This window comes from Pinus tabuliformis, chromosome X (genome assembly GCF_031772625.1).
Source record: "Pinus tabuliformis cultivar Carrire ecotype Pingquan chromosome X, CPIR1, whole genome shotgun sequence".
In the NCBI taxonomy this organism is placed as follows: domain Eukaryota; kingdom Viridiplantae; phylum Streptophyta; class Pinopsida; order Pinales; family Pinaceae; genus Pinus; species Pinus tabuliformis.
Genome location: NC_142308.1, coordinates 381,228,976 through 381,250,571, shown reverse-complemented (window position 1 = coordinate 381,250,571; position 21,596 = coordinate 381,228,976). Strand labels below are relative to the sequence as shown.

Sequence of the window (21,596 nt, the reverse complement as noted above, 5' to 3'; positions counted from 1 at the left end):
CAATAACTTATTCTGAAGACATATCTGACCAGCTTCCACATATTTTATTACTTTGTCATTATCTGCTTTTATGGCCATCAAGCAATGGTGCATAGAGTTTATCTCTTTCTCATGATTTGCTTGTATGATAGCTAACAGATTATTATAATCGAATCTCATGATGGTCATTTCTTCATCCATAGTTGACAACTTGTTCTGAATTGCACTTTATTTCTTCCTGATAACTTGCTTCCATGGCAGTCACTTGATTTGAATGATTGAATTCCATGATCATCATATTTTCCTCTAGGGATAATAACTTGTTTTGCATAGAATTAATTTCCCTGTCATGATTAGCTTTCATGGTTTCCATTTCCTTAGCATGCTGACTTTGCATCTCGGTGTATAAAGTTCTCATATCCCTGACATAATCAGTTACAAATTTTTCTTGATTAAGCTCCATATTTTTTACCAGCTGCGTTTGACTGAACTGCATGTCTCTAACCAACTGCTTTAGTTCTTCTATAATTTGCTTATCATTTTCCCTTTCATTGTCGACGTTGATTTGATAACTTGTCCTTGTTTTCCCACTATCATGGATTTGATCTGCAATGGTACAAGTGGATGGCACATTCTAATATGGAGAATTGTCTTGAAATCTTTCATCAATAGCTGGATCCTTCACAAGATCACTTTCATTCTATTGCATAATTTTAGGGGCACAAGGCAAGCTATCTTGATAACCATATCCATCTTTAAAAGCATTGACGATGTCTTGTAAAGAAGCGAAAGAATCTTCAGGACAATTATTAAACCAATTCAAAGCATCACCCTCTAAAGAAAAGGCAAATAGACGCATTTTGACATCTTCATGATCATATTGGGGAGATCGACAATATCTGAGTATTGTATGAGTAAACCTGCATACATGCTTTCTAACAGCAACTGAATCACCACCCGAGAACAAAGACAATTTATGAATGGCCACTTCCGGAATATCATGGAGAACATCAATAAAATGATACGGGGTAAATGAATCATCCATGATGACTTGCCTAAAGGAATAATGAGGGACCAAATGGATGCTAGAGAGAGTCCTCTACACAAGAAAATCAAGAGATCCACTAGAAGCGAGCTTCTAGTAGAAATTCTTGTAAGAAATGAAAGAAGTGGAGTCGCCACTTGAACATGAATCTAACTCTAGGATCCAAAAGGCAACAAACAATCGGATATAAGGGAGGGCTTCTTGTCTGAGAAATAATAAATGGAAGAAGTGGAGTCGCCACCCAAACAAGAAATGAACCGAAATGTCCAGGTGCTAAAGGTGCAAATGAAACAATTAGCGAGATGACGAAAGATAGGGCGATGAAAACATCAAATAACGCCAAGAAATGTTGTGCCGCTTGATAGGCTAATGAATGGCGGAAAAGATAAGATGATTAAAACGAGGTCGAAGAAACCAAGGACATAAAAAACTCTGTCCCCAGTGACAATTCCAAGGAGTGTTGACTTTGTCAGCTTGAATGAGAGATGAGAAAGATGAAAGATGAATGTCGTAAAGCCAAGGCCCAATAAATCGGTCCCCGGCAACGGCACCAAAAATGTTGGTGTTGCCGGCTAAAATGAATGAGAAAAAGATGAAAGAATGATGAGGGAATGTCAAAATGCCGAGAATAAAATATCCCCGGCAACGGTGCCAAAAAATGTTGGTGTTGTCGGTAAAAATGATAAAGAAAGATGATATAACGAGAATGAACATAAAATGTCGTTGAAGCGCCAAGAATAAAATATCCCCGACAACGGCGCCAAAAAATGTTGGCGTTGCCGGTAAAAATGATAAATATGATATGAGGAGAATGAAGATAAAATGTCCTTGAAGCGCCAAAATTAAAATATCCCCGGCAACAGCGCCAAAAATGTTGTCGCACAGAATGTCTAGGCACCGCAACAACAACTCAAATCGGGGGCTATCACCCTGATCCCCAATCTCTTCATTTAAGTTGTCTCCCTACAACAGGCTAAGGGGGGTAGACCCTGTGGAAAAGAGGAATGAAGAAGAACTAGTTGGGAACCAGCGAGTTCGGGAGACACAACGAAACGATCAAGTACTTGATTAAGATTTAGCAAGACTTATAGGATTTGATTAGATTTTAAATCATTGATACCAGTGCCTTATGGAGTCAACGATCTTGCTAGGGAAATTAAGACCAAGTAATCGATTAGCAATTGCTACGTAGATGAATGACTATTTTATATGAAATGTAGATCCTAAAACTAATGTGAGACACAAGAATCTTGGTTAATTTTAGTTAAATGGTATTTAAATGTGAACCCTTCAATCATTTCTGTGTTGAGCCTGATTTCGTAGTAATTGGCAGAGAGAAGATCAGGAGAAGCACACTAAGGTGTGATTAAAGATACCTCTCCTTAAATTCTAACATACCCGATGCCTCCGGCGTTGCAGAGAATTGTGGCTCTGACGACTGCAAGGTCACCATTTTAAGTACTATTAAAACAAGCTTCTCAAGAAAAACAGATGGAGATCTATCTGTCTATCGACCAAGCTTATGCTTGGAAGTAAATTTTATCTATGCAAAGTTAACTTCTATGCAATTGCACCAGAAGATGAGATGGAATTAGACTCGAGAATGGGAAAACACTTTTGCCACAAAAGCCCTCAATTACCCAAATGAACTGCTCGCCTTTTTTTAGATGAAGACTTAAAAAATAAACTCTTGAAGATACTATAGTTAAAACACCAAATTATTTCAAATCTTCTTGATACAATTTAGCTCAAAGAGAACAAAAACAACTTTGCAATTCGATATCAATGTCAACAGATGCGCAAAAAAATACTCAGTTTATGAAACAAAGAATATGCATTTTATCACAATTTCATGACAGAGTACTTAATTTTTAGAAATTAATTTTTACGACAGCAGTAAGAAAAAGTTTATGACAGCAGCAATATGACAATGAAAATAGTAAGCTATCAATGATATCTTTATGCTAAAAATTTACCGAAATTTTTCCAAACTTGCCCACATGAATTATCAAAAAAATTTCAACCTGTTGTGATGTGATTTCCGGAATTATATCAGATCTGATATACTTATTACAGCAAGCAATTAAAACATGAAATACGCCTAATGATGAATTCCCAACTCAAGAAATTAATTCCTTAATGTATTAGACAACTTAGGAACTGATTTTAGGCTAACCCACATGAAATTTTTCCACTGTTATATTTCAGACTTTAGAAACATAATTATTCAAAGATAACAGTCACCCAAAATGTAGATCTAGGCCAAATTTTTGATACACCTCAAACATAAATGACTTATTAATGTATTTAGCAATTGTTTTAGTTAATTTCAAACCACTTAGATGTGTTTTTCACCACTATTAGAAAGGTATATAACTGTTGTAGCAAACAGTGAGAAAAAAGATGGTTTAGAGATCAAACCCTTAGACCCTAGGCCTTGAAGATCACTTGCCCAAGTTGCCAAAAAAAAAAAATTCAATATCTGAAACACAAATTTTTACCAAATTTTCTGCAAAAAAACCCACCAATGATTAGCTTCAGAAAATCAAATATTCAAATCAGAAATGGAGCAAGGGAATCTAGGGCCAATGAGAGCTAGCACTAGGCCCAATAGAACTAGCGTTGGGCTAGGAGAACGCAGATCTAGGCTTAGGAGCCCCAAAACTTGAAACCCTTGTTCTGAAAAAAATATTTTGCTTCAAATCATCAAATTTATTGCAAAATCTTTAATGGCTAGCCTTGTAAAAAGATTTGGGATAAGATATTGCCCTCCAGGGCCTAGATCTGTCTCAAAACCCCTAGATCTGCTTGAAAAATCTCAGATTTGAAGATTTACTTAGTTGATTTCTCATATTTATTCCTGCAAACAATATTTGAGTCCAGATCTTGCCCTCTAGGGTCTAGATCTAGCTCAGGTCTGAAGATTTACTTGGTTGATTTCTTAGATCTATTCCTGCAAACAATCTTTGAGCCAAGATCTTGCCCTCCAGGGTCTAGATCTAGCTCAAATCTGAAGATTTACTTGGCAAATTTCTCAGATCTATTCCTGCAAACAATCTTTGAGCTCAGATCTTGCCCTCTAGGGCCTAGATCTAGCTCAAATCTGAAGATTTACTTGGCTGATTTCTCAGATCTATTCCTACACAAGCGAAAAGAGAAAAAACCCAATACCCAATATGTACAAAAATAGAGAAAATCCCAAAAACCCAAGCGTTAAAATTCAAAATTATGTTACAAAATTTCAGATCTACACAAGTAAATAACAAATATATACAAATAATTTACAGATCTATACAAATAATTTACAGATCTATCAAATCTGAGGAGTATGAGTCCAACTCCGCTCCCAGATCTGATAATCTAAGGCTCTTAATAGCTAGATCTACCAAAATTTCCACAAAATATTTAAAAGATTTTGAAATTTTAGAAAGGTACTAGCCAAAAAACACCCTGCAGAAAAAAAAAAATATCCTTAGATAAATCTTGAGGCTTATATGAAGTACGCTCTTCAGAAAATATGTGTTGAGAGTTGGTTGGTCCAACCAAGGACTATCCCCAACTACTCACTGAGAACCTGAGAGATCTTCTACAAACACTAGATCAACCATCAAATCAAGTAGAGAAATAGAACAACAATAAAATTCTGAAGAAATAGAAATACCTGCTACTTCAATCAAAATTAAAAATGTTACCCTAGATCCAACAAACCGAATAAGATACATGTATTCAGATTATTTTAAGAGAGCTATTGATTAATAGTTTTCACATAATATTAAACAGAAATTAAAATAATGTTACCATAAATTCATAAAGAGGAACACTACAACACTTTGAAACCCCAAAGACTTTTGCATTAATTCAAAAAAGTATACAAGAGAGTTTGAGAGCTTAGTACACGATCCAGAGATCGAATGATCTCAACTGACAAATGACCTCTTATTTAACGATAAATCTTCCAACGACTAGTTTGAGTGATCCTCGTCAAAGCAATCTCGACCGTTGATGAGGATCAAAGTTTCTTTTAATCTCATCTATCGAAATTTTAAATGATTGAGGAAATTTCGAATTTTTCAATTAACTGCATTTTAATTAATTCAAAAATTAAATTTTTGAATTAATTTCCTCAAAATTTTGACTTTGACTTAACCCCAGGGACCAAAGGCTTAAAATTTAGCAAAATAATCAATTAACCTCGGTCCCTGGACCTCTTTGAAATTTAATTTTTAAAGGACCCACGAATTTTGCCTTTATAAAATGTAAATTTACCTATGACCATTAATTAATTAAATTTTTGGCTTAGGATTTTAATTAATTTTGGCCAGAAAATTTAATTAATTAACCTATGAGGGAATAAATTATTTTTCCAACCCTCAAGACACTTTACATCATCATTTTCATATCTTTTACATCACAAGGGGGAAAACCCATCTGAAATGGACCCTCACAGACTACCCATTTCTGCGACACAAATATAATCCAGCAGACTAAGCAATTTGTAATAAAATAACCTAACCAAATAGTTAAGATTATTCCCAAATCACTTTTACATAAACTCGATCTATAAAACTAGGACTCTCCTAAGATCCCAGTGACAAAACCCATTCCGGCTTCCGGCTTTGGGGTAAGGCTAAAGGAAAACTCTGCAGACCATCCGAGAATGGATCGGTGAGACAAAAAACCTCCCAGAATGTAGATCGTCACCAGAAAAGTAGGTTTACCTAGGTGATTACATACACGACACGGATCTGTTGAGATTATTTACATTATACACATGCAAAATGCGTTTACATTATAACATGATCCTCAGGCTGACGATGATAGCTGGATGGCAAGAACACATCAATAAAAGGGGGTGTACTGCCATGGGTCATTGACATGTAGTGGTCAGCACACCTTTCGATGAGGATGATGCACCTGGACCACCTTGCCCAGTCTGCTTCACACTTGCACCATACACTTGTCAGATGTTCCAAGGCCCAGATGAGGATGTGTCTCACCACGGGAGACAAAGGGAGGGCTTATGTCATCATCCTAGCCCTTACAAATGGTTTACAAGCATTTTCGATCCACTTGGAGATCCATGAGGATGTCATTGTGCCCCCACACCCACATGGGGACAACACCTGTGACTTGCATGGATATCAAGGGGCTGACCCCTTATTCACTATGTTTTGGAGCCTATTCTCTCAACTTGGCACATATGGACTCCACTAGGCCTCCTCAATGGCCCAACGACTCATCAAGTTCACTATTATGCCCTCTTGAGAGGCTTTTTTTTGTATTATTGAGCTATCTTGGTGGGCTTGTCACCAAGTCATGCCATTATTATGTATTATTTCGGGCTAAATTAGGCCAATTAGGAAAATTGAATCCCCTTTTGGGTTATATAAATAGATGAGAGGCTCATTCTTTCCTCTCATCATCACTTGGATTGGATTAATATCTCTTGAGAGATTTTCGCACTTGTTGCTAGGATGAAATTTTTGGAGTTTTCTTGATGCACTGTGATGTTTGGATTTTCGCTATTGTCTTTGGAGCTTCTTTCTAATGCGAAGATGATGAATGGATATACTCTCTCTCTCATGTAAGTGAAATTGTAATGCTATTCTTGTTATCTTGTTGTTGCATGTTATTGTTATCATTATTCTTGTATGGGTTAAAGTAATGTGAAATTCTTGGAGACCTTGATTAAGTGATTTAATGCATGTGTTGCTCTTTCAGGGATTGGGTGAATATTCCTAGAGGCACCTCTTAGGTTTAAAGACCATGAAACTTCATCTCCTTTGCAAATTTGAAGTATAAAACCCTAATAGCCTAGTTGTTTCCCTTGGAGAGGCTAGCGAAGGTCAATTAGGGCTCCTTAGCATAAGAAAATCTTCAATCTAGGTGTAGCTTGACTCCTTTAAGCCCAAGAAGCAAGGCACTGATCCTCGCATCCCTTTGGTGGTCAAAATAACCCTTCTTTTCTTCACTTTTCCCAATTTTAGGCCTAGCCCTAATAGGTCACCTAGGGCATCAAGCGAAATCTATTGTAGCCATCCAAACACCTTGAATTTTGGTCCACTACTGCATTGGGGTTTTCTCAAGAGGTCCTCCAATTTAGAGGCAAAACCGACGATGGAATCCCGAGATATAGCAAGCCCTAGCAACAAAACCATTTCTTTCCCTAGGTTGATGGGATAGTGTCCTCATTTGGATCATTGCATTCATATCTCAAAAGAAAATTACTCCTTCGATCCTATTCTCCTACATAGCCAAGTCAAGGTTCTCCATTGGTGATCAACTCCATACCCTTGACCTAGCTTGGGTCCACTTGGGTCCTTTGTGGTCCTGCAACTTTGCAACTCAAGTTTCACAAGGATTACATAGAAGCCATTTCTCCTTAGGGATTCTTAGGTCTAGGATACCTATTTTCAAAGGATATTCTCCAAACCTGGGTCTAGGTATCCCCTTAGCCCTTCCTAGAGAGCCAATCACTTTGCTTCCAAAGCAAGCAAGACAATTATTTGAGCCTCTCTTGGGAATAGGCTCTAGGAATCACTCTCCATCCATTCATTGATCCATTCATCATTGTGATTCCTCTATACCGGGTCTCCTCCCATCGATGAAAGTTCGTAAAGAGCAGGGAGCTTTAGCTGAGGTGACAGTGGACTACTGCTCCATTGTTTCCCCTTGACTTAGTAGTTTCTCTATAGGATCTCCTCCTAGGACCCCTACTAGTTTGAGCGGTAACAAAGACCAACAACCACATCTCATTGGGGGTATTTGTCAGTCATTCTATTCGCTAGAGAACAAGGCAGAGAACAACTACATGTAAAGGTGCCCCTATATTATCAAATTCAAAGGAGATATCACTGTTTGCATCAAGATTAGGCAGAGGACCACTTCAAGTGAAGGTCCCCCCTATATTATCAAATTCAAAGGAGATATCACTGTTTTTTATCAGGATTCCATAGGGTCCCTTGTTACCTTTTCCTTATCTAGGTGTCTGGCTCTATATATTCGAGAGTTCATCAATCATAAATGACAAACTTCAATGGTTGTATCTAATGCCCAGCCCCACCAGATTGATAATTTCTTTTACATAACCAATCTCAGAGGTTGGAGTCTTTAAATATTGTGCAAACACCCCAACCATGGATGTAGATGATATTAGTTTCATCATACAATGCACACCCTCCCACTCCCTTGGCAGATGTCACACTTACAGCCATAGAGGCATACCCACAACAGTCTATTCCAAAACAAGGGCACCTACCATTACTAGTCAAGCAGTGAAATGCCCATCACCAAACTTTCTCTTTGACTCAGATATTAAGAGCGCCCCATCTGCTTGTTCCCTATCTCATCCTAGTCCCTGCAACCACCAATGTCACATCATATGTTCACTTCCTCCCGCTGCCATTTCTTGTATGAGAATGCATGGAACATACATTAACCATTTCACTACATTTAACCTCTACCATGGAACTTGAATCTTGATAGTTCTAATATGCAAAATAGCATGCATGATGATGCTCACAGATCCCAACCTTCACAAAACTGTTGATAACTGCATAAAGCAATGGTCAAAATAGTTACTTCCAACGAAAAATGCATGCCATAACACTTCCTCTTCCTTTATATGTTATTTGGTTGTCTGTTGTCTACAAGTTAAATTATTGCTAATGACAATGCTCCCTAAAGAGATCCACTCCTACTTTGGGGCTGCAGTGTCCCTGCAAATACTACCATAGCAAAAGAAATGACTTTCATGCCTGCATTACACTTTACTAAAAGTTCACTTTTTTCCTCTGAATACAAAATAGACAAGCCATACGTTCTTCCTTCTTGCACTGAACCTGATGTTAATTGAAGTTACATTGATCACTATTGCTCATCTTTGGACATTTGTATAGTCCTTTTTTTTAACTTTTAACTTTCATCTTCCACAACATAACCATGCACAGACAGGCTAGTTACATTTAACCTCTAAAACAGACCAGCAATTAAAGCTATGACAGTATGAGCTTAGCAGGAATACAAATATTGACTGTATATCAAGCATACAAACATGTTTCATAACTGCACCATCCAAGGGACCATACCCATGGAAGGTCAAACAACATAAAGAGGAGACTAATACATATTTCATACCCAGGTGTTATAAGTATTATTGCATATTCTCATACATGCAAAAAACCTATTTAGCATGTGTCCACATATAAAACTGTGAATGCATGTAAAAGAAAGAGATTCACTGGATACCATCAATTCGGCGCACCAACTCCTTCAATTTGAAAACAAGCCGCTGAATTCCTGGTTGAGCAAATGTATAATGGTCTTGAATACCATCAAGGAGTTTTGAAAGGCACCAGTAACAATCTGCCTCAACATTTAGCATATTTTCTGGGGTTAGGTTTGAAAGCATCCAGTTTTCCATATCACCTTCTAAGTACTCTGATAAAAATACTACTAAAAAGGGTGTTGCCAGATCGTTGATTCCCTGGACATAACCACTTGCAGGATGACGAATGGCCCTGAAATTTTGAAACGAAATGTGTAAATACATGCGAAATTAGAACTAACACAACATTTAAATGGAATCATCAAACTTATCTAAGATTCATAAATGTATGCCAAACAGCCAAAAGTAAATATGAAAAAAGCAGCTAAACTAAAAGAAAGACGTAAGGACAAATAGAGTCAATTCCTTCATCAAAGTTTGAATTAGTAAAGATAAATCAGATAAAGGGAAGAATCGCATAATAGAATTGCACATAAACATATATGTAAACTTTTATGTAAAAGTTGTAAAGTCGAGATCAATGAATATGTGAAAACTTAGTTCCCTGACATGAAATTCCTCACAATTGTCAGAAATGATATTTTGAGCCAGTTTATATGCTAATGGCACGCATGTTGTAATGTCTGAAACATGTGTTTTGACTGTTTCTAACTTTTGCAGCTAAAATAGACATTTGGTACACTGAACTCCCATGGCCCCCACCTTCTCCACCCTGACTCAAAAAACAACTACAATTTTTACATAATAAACTGTTTATTCAGAGAGCACATCCTGCCCATCAGACTACCTCCCAGATCCAGAGGAGCAACCAGAGATCTATCCAGAGTTTCCTTCCTTTGACATTAGATGTTAGGAGTATGCAGCCAACCTCCTCGATGGTTCCAGAAGACCCTAACAGTGAGCCAGTGCCCAGTTCACCCCCCTCGCCCTTGGCCATCAGACTCAGAAGACCTTGACATCAACAACCCCATCATCCAATCTTCCTCTTTACTCTCTCTCTCTCTTGACAGCCTCTTGAGTTGGGTTGTCCACCTGTAGACTTGGACAAACTCACCTAGTGTTTTATATCACCATACCTTCACCACAGTTTTATACATATATGTCAGTTTCTTTCATTGTATTATTTTTGGCATTTTCTAGGAGTTACACCAACACTCCCACATTGTATTCAAATTTCATACTGGTTGTACAGTTGTACTCTTCAGTACCATTGACCTACTTTTGTGGTTATTTGTTGGACATTAATAAAATTATCTTATCTCAAAATTGAAACAGAAAACCCAGGATACAAATGCTGAAGAAGAATGGATACAGATCTATGTCTTGAAAAGCAGACCAAATCAACTTAGGCTCAGTCAACTCAGCCGAGTTGACCAGCGACAATATTGACTAGGCCTATTGCTTATCTCAGAGGGACAGTTGGTATTAAATCAACCAAGTCAAAACATGACTCAGCTAGTTCAGTACCAAACCAGCACTACTCAGCCAAGTACCTGATCCCCCCACGCAACATTCAATTTCTCTTTAAAAGGATTTGACTAAAAATGCTGGCAATTAATGGTAATGTTAAATTCCTAAAGTAAAAGTTAGCATTTCCTTATAGTAAAAGAATGAATGGAGAAAGTAGAATTTCATATCCCATTTAAAATTCAACAGACTTAACAGTTTTCAAGATTTCAGGATTGTTAGGATTGCAACTTTTTCATTAGATTCTATCACATACGAGGTGATGGGATTGGCATTTTTTAATAAAGGGCACCAAGTCCTTTATGTACCTCAATGTTGATGGTATTGATTGTTGAACTCCTCTGTCATGGCCTCAGCAAAATTGTACCCTTCACTCAAACGAAAATTATTGATTAACCATGTTAAACATTTTCTACCATTTTATAAGGGTTTAGATTAGGTAGTATTATCAAAATCAGGTGCTGTTGACTGATGTCGATAGAGTATTGAGGTAGAAAAAAAATCTAGACAATAGGGGAAGGGTGATACTAATGATAAGGATCCCAATATAAGCAATGGTGTAACATTGCTTGTCACTTGTGTTTGTAATTTAAATGCTCTTTCCATTTGACCGATTCTAAGCCCATGTCCAAGTTTAAAAACTATGATATGGCTATGTCAATGCTTGGAAATTGATGGTTACAATATAGTGGATATGGCACATACAAAAGTAAAACGAAATTTCTAATATATATGCAAAAAAAACACCATGAAACATTGAAAATACCATTTGCGATTTTGGAAATGTAACTTAGAAGATTTTCTCCCAGTGTAAAGCATAGAAAATCATCCATGCCAATTTCTATATTTCATTGTTTACAACATGTCATTCTATGCTAGTATAACTTACAAGCTAAGTCACATAACACAAGGACATGAGACACGGAGGACACATAAATACGAGTATTCGACACAAGACACAGCGACCCCGAAAACAGGACACGAGGGACACATTTTATATATATATATATATATATATATATATAATACTGAAATATAATTCCTGATCCATATTAAGTTACTGAAATATAGTATTAGTTTATTAATTTACTACATCAATGATGTTCATTGCTCACAGTTCAATGTTCATTCTTGAATCTTCATGTTATTAACTTATTAAATAGATTGAGAACCAAATCAAGGATCTCAACAGGGGCATTCTGCGTATTGCACATGTGACATCAAACTGATATTTTCTTTCTTGGTAGTTCTAGCTCTCTTGTTGACTAGTATATGAATCTGACTTACTCAAGTTGCACATCCTAGAAAATGTGGGCAATTGCAAGATAGACTCAACTAGGTAGAGCCCTATATATTTAAGTCAACTCTCTGTAGCCATTGAAATTTGCAATTAAAACAATACAATGGCTATATATGCATGCTTTCTTCATTGGTCAAACTTGGAGATATGCAAGGAGTCGAAAAATGTTTTGAAGAGTGGGAATTCGATGGCCTAAGTTATGATATCAAAGTGCCCAATGTACTAATTGATGCCTATATCACAAAAAGAATGATTGAAAAGGTAGGCCGTCGAGTCTTTCATGAACATGTTTTAGAAAAAGGAGGAAAACCAAATTTCAAAACATGGGAAATGTTTGTGGATGGATATTTAGAGAACAAGCAAATGAATCGAGCTATAGAGACCATGAAGAAAGCTATTTTAGAAGTTAAAAATCATGAATGGCAGCCGACACCTAAAAAGTCACTTAAATACATTGATACAAATTACATAGATATGGGCATATGGAATACAAGAAAATGTTGACCTGACCCCCACGCACTCCAAAACAAGAAATTTAAGCTCCAAACCATGAAGACTATTATCCAGGACCCAGATCGATGTGAAGTTGACAGTTGGGAATCGTTCAAGGAACTTCCAACACAACACAATAGCAACTCCAGCGAGAAAACAATGACCAAGTTCCAACACAGCAGCGACTCCAGTGAGCTTCGACGACGAAAAATGATTGAAAAAACCTAAAAAATGAACCATGTGCGGGCTTTATGAGTGACCTTTCGTGGGACACATGTCCTAAGAGGCAAAAAAGTTAGGGCAGGTTTTCGCCACGTCGAAAATGCATGTCGTGATTGGAGGACACATTAAAAACCATTTTGGAAACGTTTTAGCTCATCTTTCGTGTCCGACACGTGACCCTGAGAGACATGTCCTGTGACTTAGTTTACAAGTATTACACATCTCTTACAAAGTCAAACCAGGCAAGAATAATACTAGCATTGATCCATCTTAATGCTATATTTATTGGTTGAATTTTCTACAAGATGCACAATAGAAACCAATTTTCTGATTTGATAATTACTACCTAATGATCTTTAACAATTTATCTTATGCCATTGATATCATTGAGCAATTATACACAGAAAATTTCAACAGTAAATGTAGCGAAAACTGTGAGATTATAAAGAGACAGCCATGCATAATAAAGACAACAATTTTCCCCTCGGAAACCCAAAGTTGAGGCAAATCCCAGCAACTTTTCTTCTAGGAGAAATTATTCTTCAGTAAGGTTTACAAATCAACATCTCTCTAGAAATTTCTGCCAATATCCAAGTCAAACTACCAATCAAACCTAGACAAACTTCAGTTAGTCAACCCTGGTCAAATGTTGGTCAAACCAGTCAAACAGATCATAAATCAATGTTGGTCAACACTCTGGTCAAACAGGTCTGCGATCTCTGTGGCCTGCTCAATGGTCAAACAAATCACCTAGACAACTTCAGTCAGACTTTTGCCACCTTCTGTCACACATGCAGCTTCTTTAGGAGAGAATAGATGATAATGAATTCATGATCAAGATGGAATGTCACATCATGTATATATACTTGACGAATGGGTTGAATTTTGACCAAGGGACACACCCTTTCTGTTGAAGAAAAGTGTAACTAGGTTAGGTCTTCATAAATGTAATTTTGATATTTGTACTTGTATAAGAAAAGAATTATTATTTTTGTCATTATCGAGAATGGATTTCTTGTCCATCTGATAGGTCAAGCACATGTTGAAATGCTTCTGGGAAAGTCAAAGAGTCTGAAGCAACAAACGCTGGGATACCCAGAATATAAATAAATAAATACTTTATTAATAATTGATGAATAGATAGATGATGATGATTTACACTGGGTTGCCTGGCTTATATACCGCCATGGGCACCCTTTGGGAAAGGGCATGATCTTATGATCGTGCCCTTTCGCCTAACTAAACCTAAATTAATTAATAAACCTAAAATTAACTATTTTTTACATAACATTGCCTTCCTCTCGAAAGAATGCTTTGTCCTCAAAGCATATGTAACGACGGATGTTGTTGAAGAATGATTCATTCTCCCAGAAAGCGTCTTCTTCGGGTAAGTCCTTCCACTTGATCAGATACTCCAAGATGATCAAAGTCACACACTTTAAAAGATCTTGGATTAATCTCTCAATTCCCGCTTTTTGGAGATGTGGATATCGGTATGGCTTGATGTTGATGGGGTTTGACTCTGTTTTAACTTCTGTTCTACGCTCAATTTCTGTATTAGGTGGCATCTTCATAGGTAGGTCTTGAATCTCTGGTGATTCTTCTCTGATCATATTTGTAGATAACATTTCTAATTGGTGACATTGTATTGCATAAGCAGGTGCTCTTCTTCGACTCAGCGTGATCATCTGAGATGATGATACAGCATGATTTTCTGGTGCTTGGAATCCATGTAGTTTGTACTTTTGACCTCCCCATTTGAATTTTATAAATTGTACTTGATGGTTGGCGGCATAAGTACCTAAAGTTCGTAGCCATTGGATACCTAAGACTACATCTACTCCTCCTAACGGTACTGTGAAAAACGGAGACTCTAAACTGAAGTCTTGAATCTGCAATTTAACCTTATGGCATTTTCCCACCTTTTCAATCTTCTTACCGTTAGCTATCATCACTTTCATGTTTGGTAAGGGAAATGAAAATATATTGAGTCTCTTTGCCACGGTTGCATCTAGAAAATTGTGTGTGCTTCCAGAGTCGACGAGAACCACTACGTTGTTCTTCTTTATGTGTCCTTTTAACTTTAAAGTCTGAGGTTGTGATATACCTGTCATAGCTGATAATGATACTTGTGGAATACTTCCATCATCTAGTTCTGGTGAAAATTCTGGAGCGTCTTCTGTGTCTTCTATGTCATAATCTTCACTGTTTGAATCATTGGTTGCTTCACAATTATATAGGTTCTTTGGTTCTTTTCCTTTAGCACATCTATGTTTGGGGTCCCACTTCTCACCACAGCGTTTACATTTACCCTCTTTTATCCTTTGAATTTCCAGATTAGATTTTTCATCTTCACGACGATGTGGTGGAACATATCTTGTATTATTTGAATCCACATACTGGGGTATCCTTCGTCTTGCATAAGCTTTTTCCACTGTTGACCAAAATATTGGTTCGGATTTCTTTTCGGCTGTTTTTGCTTTTCGTCTTGCTTCTTCTATAGATGTAATATCATGCATCTCAAGTTCTGCTTGTAAATGGGTTTTGAGTCCCGAGATGTATGACTGAATTAGACGAGATTCTGATAACCCTGGTACTCGCGTCACTAAAGTCTCCCATTCTTGAGTGTATTCATCCACACTCCCTTTTTGTCGTAATTTAATGAGTTTTGAAAAGAACTCTTCTTCCCTCACACCTTGGAATCTTTTGAAGAATGCATCTTTAAATCTCCTCCAGCTAATGACGTGTGTTGTCTTTTTCCACCACATGTACCAGTTATATGCTTCTCCCTCCATTTTCATGGATGCATGTCTGAGCTTTTCGTCATCGTCAGTGATGTCATATATCTCAAAGTATTCTTCTGCTTTATTTATCCATGCCACATTGTTTTTTTCGTTCCCATCGAATTTAGGCATCTCAACCTTTACCCTCTTCTGGTATGTGGCTAATGGTTGAGCAAAAAGAGGGTGTTGATTAGTAAGGGTATCCCAAAGTTGCTTGTTTGTGAAGGCAGTGTTACTTGCTTCTTGGTGGTGTGTCATTGATTTTTTTGGGGATTCAACCTTGTCATGAGAGTCTGTGGACTTAGTTGACTCTGGTGAAATGTGTTCTTGATTCTCTTCACCTTCTTTCAATAGCTCTTCGGGTGTACAATTCGACTTTTTACACAGACTTTTCAGCATTGTTAAGACTTCTCTGAAGTTTACTCCTGTTTGGACATGTTGACTTTCCATTTTTATCTCTATTCAATTTGTCGTATCTTCAAGATTTTTTATTTTGACTGCTTGCTCCCCAAGCTTGCTCTCGACGTCATTTAATCTCTTACTGACTTCGTCGTGGTTGTTATTTATCCTTTGCTCTGCATCCAACAACCTTCTCTGGAAATCCGCCATTGTCATTGTCGACATTGAGCGGGTCTGCGGAGGCGTGTATTTATTTGCCAGCTAAAAAATATTTCCTTTCCCTTTTTTTTTTTTTTTTTTTTTTTTTTTTTTTTTTTTTATTAAATTAATTTAATAATTTAATTTAATTTATATATTTTTTTTAATTATAATTATAATAATTATAACTTATAATTATTAATTATTATATATATATAAATTTTAAAGTTATAAATTATATAACTTTTAATTAAATTATATATATAATATGTAATTAAAATATGATATATATATAACTAAATTAAATTACGTATTATATATAACATATATATATATGATTATATTATATATTATATATATATTTTTGATATTATATATAAACAACCGTTATATATATATATATTATATATAATATACCTCACCTCTCTGTTGACTGTCGAAATACCACCGCATATATTTTTTAAAGGATGCTGTTTTAAAAAATCGTGAATATCGCCACAGATATTTATTCTACGCAGGGGTCACGTTTGGTGATGTATTAACGTAATGTATGACGTCTCACACCGTATCACGTCTCGAGGTAACTACTTTCCTGCAGAAAAAATCAACGGACTGTTATCTGCGTTTCAGAATAACTGAACTTGGCCCGTGACGACAGATGCGGGTAGATGAAACGATCGGAGCAGCGACGGAACCGCGACGGATGTGGGCAGCTGAAACGATGGCTTGGAACAGACGGTGCTGGGACAGTCAACAGCGGCCAGACCAACACCTTTGGAACTTCCGGAACTCCTTTGAAATGTCAACGAATTTCTTATGAACAGTCACGTACGCTGACGAAACGGTTTGACTGTTTTAAAAAATCTGGAATATCCGCAGTTTATCACCGCAGTTGATACCAATGGAACTTATCGAAATTTTTTTTATTTACTGGCGGACGGTGGGAAGCTATGGACAGCGGACGGGAGCAGCAGATGATGGCGGACAGCAGACAGGGGGGTTGCCGACTGAGGGTCGTATGGCGCTGAGACGGCAGAACAGGAAAAATTTCGCAGGGATGGTCACGCTGAAACTGGGGACGGGAGTTTGTATGGCAGCAGTGGTTGACACTGCGGGTGGCAATGGAATGTTGAGCAGATGATACAATGAGAGCGTGTAGATTGATCGCAGCGGACAACGAAGGGTTGCCGAGTGAGGGTCGTAGGCTCTGATACCAGATGAAGCAACAAACGCTGGGATACCCAGAATATAAATAAATAAATACTTTATTAATAATTGATGAATAGATAGATGATGATGATTTACACTGGGTTGCCTGGCTTATATACCGCCATGGGCACCCTTTGGGAAAGGGCATGATCTTATGATCGTGCCCTTTCGCCTAACTAAACCTAAATTAATTAATAAACCTAAAATTAACTATTTTTTACATAACAGAGTCAATGTAAGTATTGAAGACCCCTTGATGGCAAGTTACACTATGTAAATATGTCTATGTAAAATGTCAAGTGAAAGTGTCATGAAATTGAGTCAAGACAAAATCCTCCAAGCAAGTCAAGCCTCCTCTTGTAAAGAATTAAATTCAGTCCAGCAAGTCAGCTCCATGTCAAGCTCAAGTCAGCCCTCTAAGAAGGTCATGTCGGCTCAAAAGGAAGGGACAGAATCACTATAAGAAGGGCAGCTCGGCCTCACTAGAAGGACACACATCCGCTCTGAAATAAGAAGAAGAAGAGGTGCGAAAAAGTGAGGAGAAGAAGTCTCCTATACAGCGAAAGGAAGGCCGAGTAGGATATCTCTGTTTTGGGTAAGAGAGACTGTCACACGTGCCAGATTAGGGCACACTTCCACAGCTGCAAGTAATCTCTGAAATCAGAAAGAGACAAAGCTAGAGAAGGGTGTGAAGAAGGCAAGAGAAGGTGTCTCTACTTCAGCGAAGAAGGAAGGGAAGAAGGTCGAGTTTGAAAGGATGATTTTAGGCCTTATTACAGTCACATGTGCTAAGAGAAGAGGCTCATTCTGCTGCCACATCAGACTTATTATTACAGTCATGTGAAGAAGCTTATTTAGGCTAGCAAAGAGTGCTAAGGAGGCCTCTTACTCCAGCGAAGGAAGAGCCTATTCAAGCGAAGGAAAGAGAGCATGCATAGCTGCTATTCTTGAAGGTATCCCCTCACACGTGCGAAGAATTAGGGCCATACTGTTGTTGTCCCAGATCTGCAACTACATCAAAGAAAAGAGCTCGGTTGGGTTAAGACTAAAGTCCTCTTCCTAATCAAGAAAGCCTAAATCTCAAGTGAAGGAAGGAAAGAAGAATATCCCTTCTAGGGCATGTAAACTAGGGTTGTTGGAGTAAAGAAGGACAAAGAAGGAGGATGAAGTGCTGCAAGAGGAAGTGATCTCGGATCAAAAGGAAAGGTTTGACTTGTGCTTGGAGGATCTTCTTGTCAAGGGTCTAGGGTTTGGCATTTGTCAATTGAAGCTTCAATAAGAGAAATTTGCAGAAGGGTTTTCCTCTCTAGGAGAGAGAGGTTTTGCCCTGGCTGAGAGCCAACATCTTGTGTTCTTGTCTCCTTTTGTTTTGGTAACTGTTTGATGAAGTAAGAGAACACACACTAATAATAATAAGAGAAGATTGTGCTAATAAGAAAAGTAAAAAGTACTTCACAAATTGTTATCATCGTCAGAAGAATCTCATCATACCCAGATGCCCTAGATTCTTCAACATGGTATCAGAGCTAAGGTGACACATCAAGGAAGGGCATCTCAAGAACACATAGAAGATTGAAGCATCAAGATCAAGAAGCAAGGGCACACAAAGGTTGAAGCATTAGATCTACAAGCAAGGGTTCCAGATCCATCAAAGACAAGAAGGATTACCATCTTCTCTCCTAGATCCATCAAGAAGGACTACCAGCCTGGGAAAAAAGAAAGAAGAAAGCCTTCCATCTAAAGGCATCTACAAGAAGGTACATCAAAGACTCATTATCTTCAAAGGAAGGTACTTAGATCCAAGCCCATCATTGAAGATCTCCAAATCTACACATTGAGAAGTTTTCATCAACAAGCAAATCCATCACAAGGCACCTTGAAGGAAGCATCTTGAAGAACTCCAAGATCCAAGAAGCTGAGACTTCATTCATCAAGGAAGCAGCAAGATCTCCTCATCACTAACACTCTCAAGTAAGTATTTTTATGTCCTCTTCTGAAAATATCAAAATGTCTTTTTGCAAGGAAAGCAACAAATTGGTTGGGACTGCTAATTTCCTTGCATGGAAAAAGAGGATTGATCTACTTCTCAAAGAAAATGAACTTCTAGACTACGTTAATGGGAGTGTCATTGTTCCTTCTAAGGAACAAACTCAAGCCCTAGCAAAGTATAATAAGGATAAAACAAGGGCTCAAAGGATTCTGATAGAATCCATCAAGGACCCTCTCATTCCTTATGTTTCCAAACTTGAAACATATAAAGAAATCTAAGATAAGCTGGTGGAGTTGTTCTCAGTTAGTATAACTAAAGAAGTGATATCGTTGCGTAATGAGTTGTATAGAATGAAGATATCCAAGGAAGAAGGAATAGCTCCCTATTTCATGAAGGTCTCTAAGATGAGAGGCCAACTACAAGAACTAGGAGAAGTTATGTCAAATAGAGAAATGACTATTGTGGTGCTCAATGCATTACCTGAGGAATGGGGAAACTTCACATCAAGCATATATGCCAAGAAGGAAGCCACCCCATTGAATGAACTTTGGTCTCTATGCAAAATTGAGGAGACTAGACTCAAAGCCAAAGATGATGTGGTATCAAAGGAGCAGGCATTTGTTGCTATGGCCAAGAGAAAAGGGAAATTTGGCAAGTTTGGTCCATAGAGAAAGGGTAAAAGAGATATGTCCAAAGTCCAATGCTTTGGCTGCCAAGAGTATGGACACTATAAGAGGGATTGTCCTAAGTTCAAGAAAGACAACAATAAGAGGAAACGAGAAGAAGCCCACATTATCCAAGAAGTGAAAGAAGAAGATAAGAAGCAGAAGAAGGAGGACCTACCAGATCTCTACTATGATTGAAATCAACTTCTTCACATAAATCTTCTTTAAAGTTTTGGGTATGATAGGAACATGTAGCAGTAGGATAGAATGCATGATTTATGAGAATGGCATCTTCAGGAATATAGGAGCATTATGTAGAGATAGGTCAAGATATTCATGTAGGAAGGATGAAGACATTAGATAACCTCATCAATGCATAAAGGAATGATCACAATCAAGCAGAATCATCATAGAAGGCCACTATCATCAATAGGAACATTTGCAGGATCAGGACTACAAGGATCCTCTGATGAAATCTTCAATAGAAGGGTCATGATCTTCAAAAAAGGAAGATGTCTTGATGGGAATTCCACCTATGGGGATTCAAGGAAGGATGATATATAGGAAAGGAAGATACAGCAAAGCAAAGGAGATTGAGGTAATCTCAATCGAGGAAGTTGTCAAAGGAAGCTAAGATGATCAAGCAAAGAACTAAAATGAGGTATGTATGCATCCTTGTTTTTCAAGTCATGACATCATTTGTATCAATGAGCGTGGGAAATTGCTCTGATAGCATGGTCAAGGACAGGATATATCTCTTTCATTGAATAAAATGCACGAAGGCATGGTTCACTCACTGATAAAGGTCAACATGAGAACTGTCCTCATATGGAGTATGAGGTGGTTGACAAAGAAAATCTATAAAGAAGCATATGAAGAGATCAGGGATAAAAGGACACCATGGACACTAGGAATCAACATCCAACAGATTTGTTGAAGGCATCTCTCGGAAGAAGGCACGAGAATTCTGACAAAGGAAGAAAAAGATCAAAGGACCCTTGACACTTGGAAAGGCCTTGGAGATGTGAAAATGCAGGATGTTGATGATTCAAGCCAACAACATGTCATGATGCTTTGATTTCTTGAATAATATCTGGATAGGTTCATGCAGGGCTACTGGAACAAGGGTTGTAAGTGCAAGTACAACTAGCATTCATGTGGTGGATGGAAATTCCTGAAAGAAACATGATGAGGAAGTAGCCATATGACGGAGGTTCTAGATATGTATCAAGAAGGCCACTTTCCATGGAGAAAGGAATGACATGACGAACTAAGAAGGAAAGTGATTGATGGTTGATGCCCTACAAAGAAGAAGCTCGACTGAATTTCATGACATCAAGGAAAGAAAGTGATCAAGCAGCTAAAGGACCCACAAAGAAGAAGTTGTTGATGGAAAAGAGAGTCCCTAGTTGAGAAGGAGCTCTAAAAAGTCCCTAATTAAGAGGGATCTTGGGCAAGTTCCTGGTCAGAGGGAGCTTGAGTACATTACTTCACAGGAATGGGAACACCTTTCCTAGTTGAGAGGGAAAGATAGACACGACATTCTTGTCTTCACTTGGG

General features: G+C 37.7%; 1 protein-coding gene across 4 annotated transcripts in view; it reads right to left on the bottom strand.

Annotated features, from left to right (window-relative positions):
• The window catches only part of LOC149140132 (Ypt/Rab-GAP domain of gyp1p superfamily protein), a 287,711-nt gene that overhangs the window by 115,340 nt on the left and 150,775 nt on the right, over nt 1-21,596 (bottom strand). For all 4 annotated transcript variants that reach the window (XM_089446802.1, XM_089446799.1, XM_089446798.1 and 1 more), the window contains exon 7: nt 9,272-9,543. In XM_089446802.1, the coding sequence (XP_089302928.1) occupies nt 9,272-9,543 (272 nt within the window). The remainder of the gene's footprint in view (nt 1-9,271; nt 9,544-21,596) is intronic.